The sequence below is a fragment of the Ranitomeya imitator genome, chromosome 2, assembly GCF_032444005.1.
Source record: "Ranitomeya imitator isolate aRanImi1 chromosome 2, aRanImi1.pri, whole genome shotgun sequence".
Taxonomy (NCBI): domain Eukaryota; kingdom Metazoa; phylum Chordata; class Amphibia; order Anura; family Dendrobatidae; genus Ranitomeya; species Ranitomeya imitator.
The window spans coordinates 160,039,223-160,058,906 of record NC_091283.1 but is presented as its reverse complement, the minus strand read 5'-3'; the positions used below and the strand labels follow the sequence as shown (position 1 = coordinate 160,058,906).

The following is a 19,684-nucleotide window of genomic DNA, read 5'->3' as shown; positions in this document are numbered from 1 at the left end:
CCGCGTCACTTCCGGTGCGCGCCGTCTATTGATCCTGTAGTGTAGTATTTAACCCGGCATGTGATCAGCCCTGACACGCCCCCTGACGAAGGAGTTCTTCTCCGAAACGCGCGTTGGGCGGACGTGCGGCCTGAGGTCCTGCGCTGGTTCCCTCTCTGGTCTATCACAGGTATACTTTCTGAGCAACGTCGCTGCCTTTTCACATGTGGGGAGTCTGTGTAGTTGGCGGGTAGGGATGATGGGTTGATAGCTCTTGGACATTTGGTATGCCTGATGCTGTTATGTGACAATTGTATATATATATATATTACCCCTCTCTGATTAGCCTACATGTGGGCCCACTGTGGCACCCACATATCTTGGTAATATTCAGCTATGTCAGTAGTGCACATTTGTAATTAGGGTGTAAGGTCACATGCATGGGCAGTATCCATGATAGGTAGAACTATCTTTATGTACCATTGTCCTCTATAGCCAGCCCCTTAGCCGCACGTCTTTTTACACGGGTAGCTGTTTCCCCGTGTGTTTCGCCATATTGCACTTGGTCCCGTGTATTGGTCCGTATTTTATCTTTTTTTGTATGTTATGTACATCAATAAAGGTTTATTTGATATTTATTACATTCCGTTTTTGCTGTCGTTTTCCTTGTGGTTTCCACAACTCCCCCTCGCATGTTTATGTTACGACTAGGAACTTTTTTAGTCCGGCCAGCACATAGTTGTGCACACATATGTATATTACCTACGGGATGTGGCCATTTAATACCGTTCTCTTTATTTTGGAAAACAAAAGTGCAATAGTGGGGATTCAACACCCGAGACCCCCACCAGTCAGCAGCTTTCCTCTGCCATGGAGGAGCACAGCTCCGGGCACCCGGTAGTGTTCGTTCAGCTCCTACTCCCTTCAGTGGCGGAGCTGCTGGACCCTACCAACCTCATACTGATGACTATCCTTAGGACATTTGAGCAACATCCCAACCCCAGACAACCCCTTTAAATAAAAATGTTCAGAAATGTAAAAATAAATAAAATAAAAATGTTCCTCTTACGCCGTGTTTTCCTGCTGCAGCTGCCAGAGCTGTGCCTTTTTTTTTTGGCTCAGGGGTGAACCGTCATTCTGCAGCATCAATACAATCGCTAAATGTGAAAGTATCCAACTTTATATCCAGCATTATATAAACCTGACTAACTGGTCTATAAGCCCAGAAAACAGCACAGATTACCAATGACGTCACACAGGCCGCGCACTTCTCTGGCTGCGATCAAACCTTCGCTTTCCTGCATTGTCCTAAGAGCGGCCGCTGCTCCGTCCCTGGAAGGAAGATTACAGATGGGAGAAGAGTCCAGAAAACGTAATAATACCGCACCATGGAACCATGAGTATACACATAATACCATAAATATATAAATTACAAAGCTAAGAATACCAAGCACAATATATTACCCAAAAGTATTCAAAGAAACTAAGAAAAAAATATATATATTGCTTTATTGATAATTAGAAAAACACGATTACACAAAACAACAAAAAAAATGTATGATAAAATAATATACACATACAGGAAAAAATTTATGGCACAAGAAGAATTTATTATTTAAAAATAGTAACATAAAACAAAATAATAAAAAAAATAACAATAAATGTGTAGCAGGGGACAAGGAATCACAGACTGTGCGTATATATACATATATATACGGTATATATATATCTATAATATAACGCTGGGAGCGTCACTCTGTCCGAAGCCTTTATAGACTGCGCAGGCGCAAGCGCCGGCGCAGTCTGGGCCTCACGGAGTGACGCTCCCGGGGGATCGCGGTGTGCGTTCACACTGAACGCACACCGCGATCTCCAACAGAGAAGCAGGGACCGCCAGGAGGGTGAGTATCGCCTATATTCACCTGTCCTGCGTTCCATCGCTGAGCGCCGCCATCTTCCCGGTCTTCGGCCTGTAACCTTCAGTTCAGAGGGCGCGATGACGTGCTTAATGCGCTCAGCGATGGAACGCAGGACAGGTGAATATAGTAAGTGCAGGGGGGCCTGAGCTGGCGGCGATACCGGCACCTGACCCCCACAGCGCGCCGGTGTCCCCGCCTGCTCAGGCCCCCGGATGGATGCAGCACATACCAGGATGGGGACGCAGCACATACCAGGATGGGGACGCAGGATGGGGACGCAGGATGGGGACGCAGGACATACCAGGATGGGGACGCAGGATGGGTGCAGCACATGACAGGATGGGGACGCAGGATGGGGACGCAGGATGGGGACGCAGCACATACCAGGATGGGGACACAGGATGGGTGCAGCACATGACAGGATGGGGACGCAGGATGGGTGCAGCACATGACAGGATGGGGACGCAGGATGGGGACGCAGGATGGGGACGCAGGATGGGGACGCAGCACATACCAGGATGGGGACACAGGATGGGTGCAGCACATGACAGGATGGGGACGCAGGATGGGTGCAGCACATGACAGGATGGGGGTGCAGGATGGGTGCAGCTCATACCAGGATGGGGACGCAGGATGGGTGCAGCACATGACAGGATGGGGACGCAGGATGGGTGCAGCACATGACAGGATGGGGACGCAGGATGGGGACGCAGGACGGGTGCAGCACATGACAGGATGGGGACGCAGGATGGGTGCAGCACATGACAGGATGGGGATGCAGGATGGGGACGCAGGACGGGTGCAGCACATGACAGGATGGGGACGCAGGATGGGTGCAGCACATGACAGGATGGGGACGCAGGATGGGTGAAGCACATGACAGGATGGGGACGCAGGATGGGGACGCAGGATGGGTGCAGCACATGACAGAATGGGGGCGCAGGATGGAGCAGCACATGACAGAACGGGGGCGCAGGATGGGAGCAGCACATGACAGGATGGGGACGCAGGATGGGTGCAGCACATGACAGGATGGGGACGCAGGATGGGGACGCAGGATGGGGACGCAGGATGGGGACGCAGCACATACCAGGATGGGGACACAGGATGGGTGCAGCACATGACAGGATGGGGACGCAGGATGGGTGCAGCACATGACAGGATGGGGACGCAGGATGGGGACGCAGGATGGGGACGCAGGATGGGGACGCAGCACATACCAGGATGGGGACACAGGATGGGTGCAGCACATGACAGGATGGGGACGCAGGATGGGTGCAGCACATGACAGGATGGGGGTGCAGGATGGGTGCAGCTCATACCAGGATGGGGACGCAGGATGGGTGCAGCACATGACAGGATGGGGACGCAGGATGGGTGCAGCACATGACAGGATGGGGACGCAGGATGGGGACGCAGGACGGGTGCAGCACATGACAGGATGGGGACGCAGGATGGGTGCAGCACATGACAGGATGGGGATGCAGGATGGGGACGCAGGACGGGTGCAGCACATGACAGGATGGGGACGCAGGATGGGTGCAGCACATGACAGGATGGGGACGCAGGATGGGTGAAGCACATGACAGGATGGGGACGCAGGATGGGGACGCAGGATGGGTGCAGCACATGACAGAATGGGGGCGCAGGATGGAGCAGCACATGACAGAACGGGGGCGCAGGATGGGAGCAGCACATGACAGGATGGGGACGCAGGATGGGTGCAGCACATGACAGGATGGGGACGCAGGATGGGTGCAGCACATACCAGGATGGGGACGCAGGATGGGTGCAGCACATGACAGGATGGGTGCAGCACATACCAGGATGGGGACGCAAGATGGGTGCAGCACATGACAGGATTGGGACGCAGGATGGGGACGGAGGATGGGTGCAGCACATGAAAGGATGGGGACGCAGGATGGAGCAGCACATACAAGGATGGAGACCATATACCAATATAAATGCTCGCCACCCGGGCGTAGAACGGGTTCAATAGCTAATATATATATATATATATATATATATATATATATATATATATATATATATATATATATATACACTAGATGGCAGCCCGATTCTAAAGAATCGGGAGTCTAGAATCCATATATACTTTATTTATTCAAATGTAAGAATAATACAATTAATAAATAATAGTAAGAAAGAACAAAAATAATAGGCAGTATATGGAGAAAACACCAAACAAAAGTTCAAAATTGGTGTGAAAATGTCACTGAACCACTTCACAACTAAATATATATAGTTTTGGTAAATGGTATTATCATTTTTTTGACGAAATTCGTCAGGAGCTTGAAGAGCAACGTCACTGGGCCCGCCTCCACGCAGTAGAAACTTGCTGTGAGGTAAAAATTCAAAAATCACACCAAAATGGCGGGCGGAGTGTGTCACAGTATGGCACGTTTCTGATTGGTCGCTCGCAGCAGGCGGCAACCAATCAGACACTGGACACTGTTGACGTCACTTATCTCCGGACATTAGCTCCGGACATTAGCTCCGGACATTAGCTCCGGACATTATCTCCGCACATTAGCTCCGGACATTAGCTCCGGACAAAGCCACGGAAGTTGGCACAATTTGCAGGAAGTAGTATTCTAGGCAATTATATATTAGATATATATATATATTAAATATACCGTAAATTATATATAAATTCAAAGTAATGCACCAATATGACCCCTATTAACTATGCCACATGGGACATAAAAATGTGTGAAAAATAGTAAATGAAAAATAAGTGATAGGGCTGCACAGGGGTCGAGAAATCAGATACTATATGTCTGTACTGAGTAACACACAACTGAGCTGCCAAATAGTCATGCTGAAATGTGATTACGCTGACCACTCATGCAGTATACTATATGACTAGTGTGGTATGACGACTGGTCATGTGATTGATGGGCGGTATGTATCACATAGGTGGGTGGCCCTTTGATGGAAGCCTGTGCGAGTTTTTGCTCAGCAGTTCTACTGCTGAGGGATTTCTTTTACATTGGGAAGGCTTCCAAGTGATTGGAGAGATGGGTGGGTCCAGTCACCTACAAACCCACCCAAAGGGATGTGTCTGAACACCTAAGGTGGTTGTGTGTTTGAGGACCTGGGGTGATGTCACAAGATAGTTGCTGTGGATTGGTGGGTCCACAAAGTCTGCGGACCGGAGCCGCGCAGAGCCTTGTGGAGAGGAGCTGCAGTGGCAGCAGCAGCAGCTTGTGATCGGCAGCCGGAGGTGACGGTGGTTTGTAACTGCAGCAGGAGCTGTGGCAGTGCCAGCAGGAGCTGGTGAGGTGTCATAAAGGCATTGGTGGTCTAAATCGTGCAAACTCTTAAAGGGCCAGTGCAAGCCCAGAGACGTATTGGTGTTTTGTGCGAACTGGGGCCTGAGAGTACCGTGGGGAGTCCTCGGGGTGTACCTCAGGGAAGGGGTGGTGTCCCTAAAAGGGGTGGTGTCCCAAAAAAGGGGCGGTGACCCAAACAGGGATGGTTGCTCAAAAGGGGCAGAGTCCCAAAAGGGAGTAGTTGCCCAAAAGGGGGTGGAGTCCCTAAAGGGGCGGTGACCCAAAAAGGGGTGGCGTTCCAAAAGGGGATAGTGGCCGAAATAGGGGCGGAGCTTTCAAAAGGGGTGGCACCGGTTACCTCAGTAGACATGTCTGGCGAACAGCAGTGTTTGTGCTATACTTATTTCAAGTGCGGCATAGACTTCCCGTTTGACGACAGGCCGCAGGTCTGTACCATGATGTTACACCGTGAAGGAGTCTCTGGACTGCTGGACTCAAAAAGTCAGGTGACTGACGGGAACTCCTATTGTTCTCTGTCTGAGAAAAAGGTCAAGGTTCGCTGCATGCATGGGGTCACTGTGGAATATATTGTGGACAGAGTGATGATTGATATGTCCAAAAGTGTCGTGTGCCAAGATGGCGGTATAACACTGAACTAGTTGTACCCCTTTTTCAGAGGGGCCAGGACTTTGTGTTATTTGAAGATCTACGGGAAGTTGATGAAGTGTGGGGTTGCTCAGAGGAGAGACAGAATGGTAGTATGGAAGCTCCTCTACAGCAGGAGAATGGAGGGCTCTCGGCTTGTGGGGTTTTGTACTTAAAAGCATTAATACCTTCCAAAATTGATGGGTCAGACATCAGGTTGACCAGTGGGAAGGGTGCATCTGCCCAGCTTACAGACATGATGTCACCTGACGTGTACCACAAGGTGACGGTGGTAACCATACCAAAACGTATGACTGGACGAAGTGTGGGTCTGACCAATTCTGGGACTTGGCAGAGGTGACCAAAGGTGTGACCGTTGTAGACAGGGAAGCTCCAGGAATGGTGTCCGACACCGTTAGAAATGGGGACCGCTGGTTCCAGGTTGACCGAGTGGGTGGTGGTGACTCCCATTCAGATGCTGATGTGGTAGTTGAACAGAGTGGAGCTGACACCGATAGAGAGTGACTTGGGGGTTCACCATACTGTGGTGTGTGACACAGACTCTGGGGGTGATTGTGACTCTGAGAAATTAAGGGAGTACAGTAAAGATGAGCCCCATCTGAGATGAGCCCCTGGAAGGGCAAGACCTCCCGTCACCGGAGAAAAAAGGGCCACAAAGAAGTTGTTCAAGTGACTCTTGCTGATAAGAGAAGGTCGTGTACTTCTACCTCCAATAGGAGTTCTCTTTCAGACACTGAAGAGATCGGGAAGCAAGGTGACGTGTCATTGCCCCTAGCAAACGCTAGGGTGGAGTCGGATGACCGGCCAGTTGATGGCGCTGTAGGAGAAGAGAACCTGGAGAGGACTGGTGTAGTGAGACTCCACGGAGATCATGAGGAACTGGCCTGTTATAGACCCACGTCTGCGGTGAGGGGTGAAATAGCGGAGTGTGTGAAGTACTCTGAATTCCCCGAGAATCAGGAGGAGACTAAGGTTGTCACTACTGAAACCCAAGAGAGGGCTGAAGCTGACACTGTTGAGACCCAAGAGAGGGTTGAACTTGTTGATGAAGAAATAGGTAAAACTCTGAAGCGGCAAAGTGTGGGTGAGTAATTTGGCCCATCTGAAATATATTTAAAGAAGTGATGGTGCGACACGTGCTAGCCAAAAGAGAACAGGATCATAGAGATGATTAAAGAGACAGTGAAAGACCATGTTGAATGAGAAAGGGTCCTGAGACAAGTGGCTGAGCACAGGGTGGATGAGCTGGAGAAGGAAGTCTCTGAGTTCAGAGGTCACCTGTCCACGTGGCAAAGTGTGTATAAGGCCTTAAGGGAAGATGTGGAAGTGCTCAGAGAAGCATTAAAGGGACTCGGGTGTTTGATTCACCCTTTCCTTACCCGCTGGCTGCAATATTGGATTGAAGTTCACTCTCTGTTCACTCTCTGTCCAATCTTGTGCAGGCATGTACTACGGAGGACAGAGAATGAACTTCAATCCAATATTGCAGCCAGCATGCAGCCAGCGGGTAAGGAAAGGTTGAATCAAACACCCGAAAACCCCGCCTCCATGGCTGAAGATTGTTCCCTCCAAATTCAGGTGACAGAGTCCCTTTAAGGCTGTGTGCACACGTTGTTGATTTTTCGCGGTTTTTCCCGATAAAAACGCTATAAAACCGCAAAAAAACAGCATACATTATGCATCCCACCATTTTTAACCCTTTCACAACATGCGCTGTAATAGTACGGCGCATGTCGTGTCTCCCCCTTTGATGTGGGCTCCGGCGGTGAGCCCACATCAAAGTCGCGACATGTCAGCTGTTTTGTACAGCTGACATGTGCGCGCAATAGCGGCGGGTGAAATCGCTATTCACCCGCCGCTATTAACCTGTTAAATGCCGCTGTCAAACGCAGACAGTGGCATTTAACCAGCGCTTCCGTCCGGGCGGCCAGAAATGATGTCATCGCCGACCCCCGTCACATGATCGGGGGTCGGCGATGCATCAGGAAGGTAACCATAGCGGTCCTTGAGACCTCTATGGCTACTGATGCAGGCCTGCTGTGAGCGCCCCCGTGTGGTCGGCGCTCACAGCACACCTGTATTTCTGCTACACAGCAGCGATCTGATGATCGCTGCTATGTAGCACAGCCGATCAGGCTATGCCAGCTTCTAGCCTCCCATGGAGGCTATTGAAGCATGGCACAAGTAAAAAAAAAATGTTTTTAAAAATATGAAAAAAATATAAAAGTTTAAATCACCCCCCTTTCGCCCCATCCTAAATAAAACAATTAAAAAAAAAAAAAACCTACACGTATTTGGTATCGCCGCGTTCAGAATTGCCCGATCTATCAATAAAAAAAAAGCATTAACCTGATCGCTAAACAGCGTAGCGAGAAAAAAATCTGAAACGCCTGAATTACGTTTTTTTTGGTCACCGCGACATTGCATTAAAATGCAATAACGGGCGATCAAAAGAACGTATCTGCACCGAAATGGTATCATTAAAAACGTCAGCTCGGCACGCAAAAAATAAGCCCCCACCTGACCCCAGATCACGAAAAATGGAGACGCTTCGGGTATCGAAAAATGGCACTTTTTTTTTTTTTTTTTTTTTAAGCAAAGTTTGGAATTTTTTTTCACCACTTGGATAAAAAATAACCTAGTCATGTTTGGTGTCTATGAACTCGTAATGACCTAGACAATCACAATGGCAGGTTAGTTTTAGCATTTAATGAACCTAGCAAAAAAGCCAAGCAAAAAACAAGTGTGGGATTGGACTTTTTTTGCAATTTCACCGCACTTGGAATTTTTTTCCCGATTTCTAGTAAAAGACATGGTAAAACCAATGGTGTTGTTCAAAAGTACAACTCGTCCCGCAAAAAATAAGCCCTCACATGACCATATTGACGGAAAAATAAAATAGTTATGGCTCTGGGAAGGAGGGAAGTGAAAAATGAAAATGCAATAACGAAAAAGGGCCGCGACTTGAAGGGGTTAATGAATTCCGCAATTTTTGTGCACATGATGCGTTTTTTTTTTTCACGGAAAAAAACGCATTGCGGTAAAAAATACAGCATGTTCATTAATTTTGCGGATTTTTCGTGGATTTCCCACTATATAATGCATTGGGAAATGTCTGGAAAAATTGGCAAAAAAACGCACCAAAACCACACCAAAAGAGATACCCAAGGACGTGCGGGATGCATGTACCAGTGAGGGTGTATGTGAAGCCTTTGAAAAGGCAGAAGCATGTAGTGTGCACTGGGCACCAGAGACGAAACAGTTGGTGATACTGTCGACTAAGGAAGTCACAGTGAAGAAGGTGGCTATCCTGAGGGATATGCACCTACAATGTCTCCACACGAAACGGATGATCCTGTTGAGGAATGAGGGAGCCGCTCGATGTCTGGAGCGTGCAAGTAAAGCTCCAAGTCGGCTGGGCTTGGTGGAAGACATAGTGCAAGTACCCAGAAATTTGGTGGGGAAAGTCATCGGAAGGCTTGGGAGAGTGATGCAGCAGATTGTAAATAGATCCGGTGTGAAGAGACTGAGGATTCCAGCTGATGACAAGGCCCAGGTCGTGGGTGAAGATGGGATGGTTCCATTCCTTGTTGTTGGATCCATGGAGAGTCTTGGGAATATCCGGATGCTCCTGGGGTATCGCCTGGTGTACCTAAAAGAAGTCGAGCAGCTAAGACGTGAGAGGGAGAAGATCAATATAGAGCTGCAGGAAATGGAAAGAAGATGGCCGCCATCCACATCATGCGGGATAGAGAGACAAAGAGGTTCGCTTAAGACTGGAAGTCCTCAAGCTGAAGCTAACAGAAGACATAGAGATAAATGGAAGAACTGCTCTTCGTGCAATAAAGACCATGGGAGAAATGGCCAGCAGAGACATAACAGAAGGTGGCCTGATGGAAGAGGTAGAAGTAGTGATGCCTCAGTTAGCTCAGGGCTAAGTGACCTAGATGGGGGACCCTGTGACGGACGTGTTGAAATAGAGTCAGACCAGACAGATGGTATGGTTGCAAGGGAATTGCGACGCCGGTTTGACCGCCGGGGATGCGGGTGGTCTGAAAAGGGGTCATCTCAATTAAAAGATGTGACTGAGGATGGGTATCTACAAAAGGGTTCAGTAGCAGGGCCTGATTTTGACAGACGATTTGACTGGCAGAGACGACCGAGAAGCATCTCTGGTTCGGTAATAGAAAATGCAAAGCCCCACGACTTTAGGCAGAGGGGGGGAATATTGGCATGGCGACTGGTCATGTGATTAATGGGCGGTATGTATCGCAGAGGTGGGTGGCCCTGTGATGGAATCCTGGGCATGTTTTGCCCAGCAGTTCTACTGCTGAGGGATTTGTTTTACATTGGGAAGGCTTCCAGGTGGCTTGGAGAGATAGGTGGGTCCAGTCACCTACAAACCCACCCAAAGGGATGTGTCTGAACACCTAAGATGGTTGTGTGTTTGAGGACCTGTGGTGATGTCACTATCACCTGACTAGCCATGTGATAGGTACCTGGGTGTCGTTACACTTATGTGATGGAGGTGTGTTTGGCACATGGAGCGAGTGCTGGCTTGTCTGAGCCAGAGCAAGGAGGCCTGTGAGATACCTCCGGAGTGGATGGTCTGATAACCGTCAGTGATACTGACCGGGGTCAGTGAGAGATGTCTGTGGGATACCTCTGAGGATAAGAGGCATCTGGGAACCTGTGTGGCACCAACAGGTAACGGACAGGGATCCGTGTTATGCTGACCGGGGTCAGTGAGGGACTGTGGTTCCACTGTAAAGCTGAATATGTACAGACAGTGTTCAAGCTGTTGCATACTACCAAGTTCCTGAGGTTGCGGTTTATGCTGATGTCGAAGTAAACCAAATAGACTGTTTTTGTAAGAAAATCGTGCCTGTGTGCGTTTATTCCATTGCCAAGCGAGTGTCCCAAGACACGCAATAAGCGTTATCTTACACTAGTATGTACCAACTGATAAGACAGCATGAAAAAATGGAAAGAACTGATACTGAAAAACCGCAATAAAATACAAATGCAGGGGGAAAATAGCATGTACTCAGACAGTGGATGGGGTAAATGTAAAGACAAATATGTGAGGGCTCTGTGAGCTGAGTGGTAACAGAATGGTTGAATTGTGCAGGCGGAAACCTGGAGGAACACTGCGCCATAGACTCACCTGTATACAGATAATACTGCACCATAGACTCACCTGTATACAGATAATACTGCACCATAGACTCACTGGTATAAAGATAATACTGCGCCATAGACTCACCTGTTTACAGATATTACCACACCATAGACTCACCGGTATACAGATAATACCGCACCATAGACTCACCTGTATACAGATAATACTGCACCATAGACTCACCTGTATACAGATAATACCGCACCATAGACTCACTGGTATACAGATAATACTGCGCCATAGACTCACCTGTATACAGATAATACCGCACCATAGACTCACCTGTATACAGATAATACTGCACCATAGACTCACCTGTATACAGATAATACCGCACCATAGACTCACCGGTATACAGATAATACTGCACCATAGACTCACCTGTATACAGATAATACTGCACCATAGACTCACCTGTTTACAGATATTACCACACCATAGACTCACCGGTATACAGATAATACCGCACCATAGACTCACCTGCATACAAATAATACTGCACTCTAGACTCACCCATATGCAGATAATACCACACCATAGACTCGCACGCATGTAGATAATACTGCACCAGACTCGCCTGTATACAAATACTATAGACTCATCTGTATACAGGTAATACTGAACCATAGACTCACCAGTATACAGATAATACCGCACCAGCAGACTCACCAGTATACAGATACCGCACCAGCAGACTCACCAGTGTACAGATAATACCGCACCAGCAGACTCACCAGTATACAGATAATACTGCACCATAGACTCACCCATATGCAGATAATACCGCACCATAGACTCACCTGTATACAGATAATACTGCACCATAGATTCACCTGTATACAGATAATACCGCACCAGCATACTCACCAGTATACAGATAATACCGTAATATAGAATGACCTGCATAGATATTACTGCACAATAGTACACATTTAATATCGCACCATAAACTCACATGTATACAGCCGGGTTCTCTGTGAAACCGTCATATGGCATGCTGTCCACCCAGCGCCGCTGGCGAGCAGATAACAGCCCCGCAGAGTGAGTGTCCTCATCCCTGATGAGAGGAATCTTCCCACTATCAAACCGTCCTCCATGCTGCGCCCCCCGAGTTCGCGCCTCTCCAAGTGACCGAACGAGCTGCACCTGTAACAGCAGGACGAGGCTCAACAAGCAGATCCACCTACACTGCAGATGGCAGCAGCTGTGAAGACCCCGTACCTCCGCATCAAAGATCTGTCTGTAGACTTTACCGCTGGGAACAACGTGGACGTCTCCAACAAGAGCCATAGCGTCAGCTCATGTGCACCAGAGGGGGCGCTGCGTGTTCCTCCGCCATCTGGAAATACACAGATAGTGACAGATAGTGACAGTGCCGCTCCCAGGACTCCTGGTGCTATCAGCCTGCATAATAAAGATGTCTCCAAGAGTTCATGAAGACACAATGCATGGATGGACGGCGTGCCTCTCTGCAGGACGCACGTATTACTCCGCCCAGTGCACTGATATAGGTATGGCTTCGCCCAGTGATATAGTTATGGCTCTGCCCAGTGTGCCCCTATAATTCTGGCTCTGCCCATTGCACTCGTGCAGTTATGGCTCTGCCCATTGCACTCGTACAGTTATGGCTCCGCCCATTGCACTCGTACAGTTATGGCTCCACCCATTGCACGCATACAGTTATGGCTCTGCCCATTGCACTCGTACAGTTATGGCTCCGCCCATTGCACGCATACAGTTATGGCTCCGCCCATTGCACTCGTACAGTTATGGCTCCGCCCATTGCACTCAGTTATGGTTCCGCCCATTGCACTCATACAGTTATGGCTTCGCCCATTGCACTCATACAGTTATGGCTCCGCCCAGTACGCTCCTATAGGTCAGTTATGGCTCCGCCCATTGCACTCGTACAGTTATGGCTCTGCTCATTGCACTCATACAGTTATGGCTCCGCCCAGTACGCTCCTATAGGTCAGTTATGGCTCCGCCCATTGCACTCGTACAGTTATGGCTCTGCTCATTGCACTCGTACAGTTATGGCTCCGCCCATTGCACTCGTACAGTTATGGCTCTGCCCATTGCACTCGTACAGTTATGGCTCTGCCCATTGCACTCGTACAGTTATGGCTCCGCCCATTGCACTCGTACAGTTATGGCTTCGCCCATTGCACTCGTACAGTTATGGCTCCGCCCAGTACGCTCCTATAGGTCAGTTATGGCTCCGCCCATTGCACTCAGTTATGGCTCTGCTCAGTGCACTCGTACAGTTATGGCTCCGCACATTGCACGCATACAGTTATGGCTCCGCCAAGTACGCTCCTATAGGTCAGTTATGGCTCTGTCCTTTGCATTTGTACAGTTATGACTCCGCCCAGTGTACTTGTATAATTATGGCTTTGCTGGCCTGAGCTTCTACAGTTTGGGCTCCGCCCAGTGCACGCCTACCGTTGTGGCTCTGACCACTATGCTCCTATAGGTCAGCTGTGGCTTTGAGTTTGCACAGTTATGGCTTCTCCCAGTACCGTCCTACAGTTATGGCTCCACCGTACACATGCTACCCACCTATCAGTTATGGTTCAGCCCAGTGCACTCCTATATGTCAATTATGGCTCCACCCTATGCACGCCTACAGTTATGGCTCCGCCCAGTGTACTTGTATAATTATGGCTTTGCTGGCCTGAGCTTCTACAGTTTGGGCTCCGCCCAGTGCACGCCTACCGTTGTGGCTCTGACCACTATGCTCCTATAGGTCAGCTGTGGCTTTGAGTTTGTACAGTTATGCCTCCTCCCAGTACCGTCCTACAGTTATGGCTCCACCCTACACTGTTATGATCCGGTGACCTTGGAGCTGCATGAGAACTTACACTGGAGAAGATGGCCACTATACTGACCGCAATCCTGAACTTAACACCGCAACTGGAAGTAGCCGTGGAGTGTACCTAACACACCTAGACACCTCGTCACAGCCGGAGGACTAAATACCCCTAAAGATGGAAATTGGAATACTATCTTGCCTCAGAGAAAATCCCCAAAGGATAGACAGCCCCCCACAAATATTGGCGGTGAGTCGGAGAGGAAAAAACATACACAGGCAGAAAAACAGGATTTAGCACAGGAGGCCACTCTAGCTAGATAGGACAGAATAGGACAGAGTTCTGTGCGGTCAGTATTAAAACCCTTCAAAATAATCCACAGCAGAATATACAAAAAAAACTTCCTACATCTAACTAAAAGATGTAGGAGCGTAAATCTGCAACTCCAGTGAATCCTTCAATCAGAGCAGGAATAAAACAAACAAGCACACAACAGTGTGCCACAGATACAAAAAACAAACACTTATCTTTGCTGAATTTGGCAGCAAGCAGGAGAAGCCAGAAAGTGATCCAACACTTCAGAAGGAACATTGACAACTGGCAAGGGCTAAAGGATCCTGCACACCTAAATATCCCAGTCAGAATTGTAATCATCCGATTCACCTGGCCAGGACTGCGAGTCAGAGACAACTGCATTCCCACCAACAACCACTGGAGGGAACCCAAGAGCAGAATTCACAACACTACACATGCTACCCTCCTATAAGTCAGTTATGGCTCTGCCCAGTGCACTCCTATATGTCAATTATGGCTCCACCCTATGCACGCCTACAGTTATGGCTCCATCCTATACGTGCTCCTCTCCTATAGGTCAGTTATGGCTCCGCTCCTGTGTGTCAGTTATGGCTCCGCTCCTGTGTGTCAGTTATGGCTCCGCTCCTATAGGTCAGTTATGGCTCCGCTCCTCTGCGTCAGTTATGGCTCCGCTCCTCTGCGTCAGTTATGGCTCCGCTCCTCTAGGTCAGTTATGGCTCCGCTCCTATAGGTCAGTTATGGCTCTGCTCCTATAGGTCAGTTATGGCTCTGCTCCTCTGCGTCAGTTATGGCTCCGCTCCTGTGTGTCAGTTATGGCCCCGCTCCTGTGTGTCAGTTATGGCTCCGCTCCTGTGTGTCAGATATGGCTCTGCTCACTATGTCAGTTATGGCTCTGCTCCTATAGGTCAGCTATGGCTCCGCTCCTATAGATCAGTTATGACTCCGCTCCTATGTGTCAGTTATGGCTCTGCTCCTCTGTGTCAGTTTATGGCTCGGCTCCTATAGGTCAGTTATGGCTCCGCTCCTATAGGTCAGTTATGGCTCCGCTCCTATAGGTCAGTTATGGCTCCGCTCCTATAGGTCAGTTATGGCTCCGCTCCTATAGGTCAGTTATGGCTCGGCTCCTATAGGTCAGTTATGGCTCCGCTCCTGTGTGTCAGCTATGGCTCCACTCCTGTGTGTCAGTTATGGCTCCGCTCCTGTGTGTGTCAGTTATGGCTCCGCTCCTGTGTGTGTCAGTTATGGCTCCGCTCCTGTGTGTCAGTTATGGCTCCGCTCCTGTGTGTCAGTTATGGCTCCGCTCCTGTGTGTCAGTTATGGCTCCGCTCCTGTGTGTCAGTTATGGCTCCGCTCCTGTGTGTCAGTTATGGCTCCGCTCCTATAGATCAGTTATGGCTCAGCTCCTATAGGTTAGTTATGGCTCCGCTCCTGTGTGTCAGTTTATGGCTCGGCTCCTATGTGTCAGTTATGGCTCAGCTCCTATAGGTCAGTTATGGCTCCGCTCCTCTATGTCAGTTATGGCTCCGCTCCTATAGATCAGTTATGGCTCCGCTCCTATAGATCAGTTATGGCTCCGCTCCTATAGATCAGTTATGGCGCGGCTCCTATAGGTCAGTTATGGCTCGGCTCCTATAGGTCAGTTATGGCTCCGCTCCTATGTGTCAGTTATGGCTCCGCTCCTGTGTGTCAGTTATGGCTCCGCTCCTATGTGTCAGTTATGGCTTCGCTCCTATAGGTCAGTTATGGCTCGGCTCCTATAGGTCAGTTATGGCTCCGCTCCTGTGTGTCAGCTATGGCTCCGCTCCTGTGTGTGTCAGTTATGGCTCCGCTCCTGTGTGTCAGTTATGGCTCCGCTCCTGTGTGTCAGTTATGGCTCCGCTCCTATGTGTCAGTTATGGCTTCGCTCCTATAGGTCAGTTATGGCTCCGCCCATATAGGTCAGTTATGGCTCCGCCCATATAGGTCAGTTATGGCTCCGCTCCTCTGTGTCAGTTATGGCTCCGCTCCTATAGGTCAGCTATGGCTCCGCTCCTATAGGTAAGTTATGGCTCGGCTCCTGTGTGTCAGTTATGGCTCTGCTCCTATAGGTCAGTTATGGCTCGGCTCCTATAGGTCAGTTATGGCTCCGCTCCTGTGTGTCAGCTATGGCTCCACTCCTGTGTGTGTCAGTTATGGCTCCGCTCCTGTGTGTCAGTTATGGCTCCGCTCCTGTGTGTCAGTTATGGCTCCGCTCCTGTGTGTCAGTTATGGCTCCGCTCCTATGTGTCAGTTATGGCTTCGCTCCTATAGGTCAGTTATGGCTCGGCTCCTATAGGTCAGTTATGGCTCCGCTCCTGTGTGTCAGCTATGGCTCCACTCCTGTGTGTCAGTTATGGCTCCGCTCCTGTGTGTGTCAGTTATGGCTCCGCTCCTGTGTGTCAGTTATGGCTCCGCTCCTGTGTGTCAGTTATGGCTCCGCTCCTATGTGTCAGTTATGGCTTCGCTCCTATAGGTCAGTTATGGCTCCGCCCATATAGGTCAGTTATGGCTCCGCTCCTCTGTGTCAGTTATGGCTCCGCTCCTGTGTGTCAGTTATGGCTCCGCTCCTATAGGTCAGCTATGGCTCCGCTCCTATAGGTAAGTTATGGCTCGGCTCCTGTGTGTCAGTTATGGCTCTGCTCCTATAGGTCAGTTATGGCTCGGCTCCTATAGGTCAGTTATGGCTCCGCCCCTATAGGTCAGTTATGGCTCCTGTTATGTTTGCTAATGACAGGTGTTATGAAGGCAATCCAGAAACACAGTGTGCTTAGCGATCAGAGCGCACACAGTGATCTGACAAATACCCAAAAATACAAGAACGAGCTCTGAGACGTGGAAACTCTGTAGACTGCACACCTGATCCTATCCTAAACACAACTAAAAGCGGCTGTGGATTGCGCCTAACAACTACCTAGGCAACTCGGCACAGCCTAAGAAACTAGCTAGCCTGAAGATAGAAAAATAGACCTGACTTGCCCCAGACAAATTCCCCAAAGGAAAAGGCAGCCCCCCACATATAATGACTGTGAGTAAGATGAAAAGACAAAACGTAGGGATGAAATAGATTCAGCAAAGTGGGGCCCGATATTCTAGGACAGAGCGAGGACAGTAAAGCGAACTTTGCAGTCTACAAAAAACCCTAAAGCAAAACCACGCAAAGGGGGCAAAAAAACCCACCGTGCCGAACTAACGGCACGGCGGTACACCCTTTGCGTCTCAGAGCTTCCAGCAAAACAAAAGACAAGCTGGACAGAAAAAAAGCAACAAAAAAACAAAAAGCACTTAGCTATACAGAGCAGCAGGTCACAGGAACAATCAGGAGAAGCTCAGATCCAACACTGACAAGGAGCAAGGATAGCAGCATCAGGCGGAGTTAAGTAATGAAGCAGTTAACGAGCTCACCAGAACACCTGAGGGAGGAAGCTCAGAAGCTGCAGTACCACTTGTGACCACAGGAGTGAATTCAGCCACAGAATTCACAACAGGCTTCGCTCCTCTGTGTCAGTTATGGCTCCGCTCCTATAGGTCAGTTATGGCTCGGCTCCTATAGGTCAGTTATGGCTCCGCTCCTATAGGTCAGTTATGGCTCCGCCCCTTTAGGTCAGTTATGGCTCCGCTCCTATAGGTCAGTTATGGCTGCGCTCCTATAGGTCAGTTATGGCTCCGCTCCTATAGGTCAGTTATGGCTGCGCTCCTATAGGTCAGTTATGGCTCTGCTCCTATAGGTCAGTTATGGCTCCGCTCCTATAGCTCAGTTATGGCTCCGCTCCTATAGGTCAGTTATGGTTCCGCTCCTATAGGTCAGTTATGGCTCCGTTCCTATAGGTCAGTTATGGCTGCGCTCCTATAGGTCAGTTATGGCTCCGCTCCTATAGGTCAGTTATGGCTCCGCCCCTATAGGTCAGTTATGGCTCCGCTCCTATAGGTCAGTTATGGCTCCGCTCCTATAAGTCAGTTATGGCTCCGCTCCTATAGGTCAGTTATGGCTCCGCTCCTGTGTGTCAGTTATGGCTCCGCTCCTGTGTGTCAGTTATGGCTCCGCTCCTATAGGTCAGTTATGGCTCCGCTCCTGTGTGTCAGTTATGGCTCCGCTCCTATAGATCAGTTATGGCTCCGCTCCTATAGGTCAGTTATGGCTCCGCTCCTATACGTCAGTTATGGCGCGGCTCCTATAGGTCAGTTATGGCTCGGCTCCTATAGCTCAGTTATGGCTCCGCTCCTATAGGTCAGTTATGGCTCCGCTCCTATAGGTCAGTTATGGCTCCGCTCCTATAGGTCAGTTATGGCTCCGCTCCTATAGGTCAGTTATGGCTCCGCTCCTATAAGTCAGTTATGGCTCCGCTCCTATAGGTCAGTTATGGCTCCGCTCCTATAGCTCAGTTATGGCTCCGCTCCTATAGGTCAGTTATGGCTCCGCTCCTATAGGTCAGTTATGGCTCCGCTCCTATAGGTCAGTTATGGCTCCGCTCCTATAGGTCAGTTATGGCTCCGCTCCTATAAGTCAGTTATGGCTCCGCTCCTATAGGTCAGTTATGGCTCCGCTCCTATAGCTCAGTTATGGCTCCGCTCCTATAGGTCAGTTATGGCTCCGCTCCTATAGGTCAGTTATGGCTCCGTTCCTATAGGTCAGTTATGGCTCCGCTCCTATAGGTCAGTTATGGCTCCGCTCCTATAGGTCAGTTATGGCTCCGCCCCTATAGGTCAGTTATGGCTCCGCTCCTATAGGTCAGTTATGGCTTCGCTCCTATAAGTCAGTTATGGCTCCGCTCCTATAGGTCAGTTATGGCTCCGCTCCTATAGGTCAGTTATGGCTCCGCTCCTATAGGTCAGTTATGGCTCCGCTCCTATAAGTCAGTTATGGCTCCGCTCCTATAGGTCAGTTATGGCTCCGCTCCTATAGGTCAGTTATGGCTCCGCTCCTATAGGTCAGTTATGGCTCCGCCCTTCATGTTCCTATAGTTTCTGTCTCTCTACCTGACAGTGAGAGCTACATAATGACGTCCTGTGCCTTTAAATGTGGCCGGAGTCTCGGAGCAGGGTGCGGGGGACACGGGGCCTGAGCAGTCACTTCTGGGGCCGTTATCCTGAGCCGCACAGTCCTCACCTGAGCCCGGCAGCGCCTCCTGTCACTGACCCCCACAACACTGGAGTGTACGGTACGGATGCGTGGGGTCACCATGACAACGACATGGAAATATCGCGGGAAGTGCGAGAACTCCGCTCATTTACATATAGAGGCGGGGCTTTTATCATTCCGTGTATGTGAGTCGGATGTGTGATCGGACGCCCTCTTGTGGTCACTCAGAGACTTGCATCTGCCGGTAACAGTATGGTGATACTGCCATTGTGTTCTGTCTGGAGTCCTCTGATCATGTGACCAGCAGTAGTAGTGCACATGTGCTGCTATAGTGCAAAAATTAATAACACTGCCAAACAGTGCGCACCGGGCTTGTGGAGATTCGCTCATCTCTGCTTGATTGTGCAGCGGTCACTTAT

At 49.5% G+C, this 19,684-nt stretch overlaps 1 protein-coding gene across 1 annotated transcript in view; it reads right to left on the bottom strand.

Moving 5' to 3' along the window:
- CCDC180 (coiled-coil domain containing 180) overlaps positions 1-19,365 on the bottom strand; it is a 91,780-nt gene extending 72,415 nt beyond the window's left edge. The window contains exons 1-4 of the mRNA XM_069747651.1: positions 19,293-19,365; positions 12,264-12,381; positions 11,998-12,188; positions 1,223-1,311 (exon numbers count right to left, since the gene is read on the bottom strand). Of these exons, the coding sequence (XP_069603752.1) occupies positions 1,223-1,311; positions 11,998-12,188; positions 12,264-12,332 (349 nt within the window). The 5' untranslated portion in view covers positions 12,333-12,381; positions 19,293-19,365. The remainder of the gene's footprint in view (positions 1-1,222; positions 1,312-11,997; positions 12,189-12,263; positions 12,382-19,292) is intronic.
- Positions 19,366-19,684: the final 319 nt, after the last annotated feature.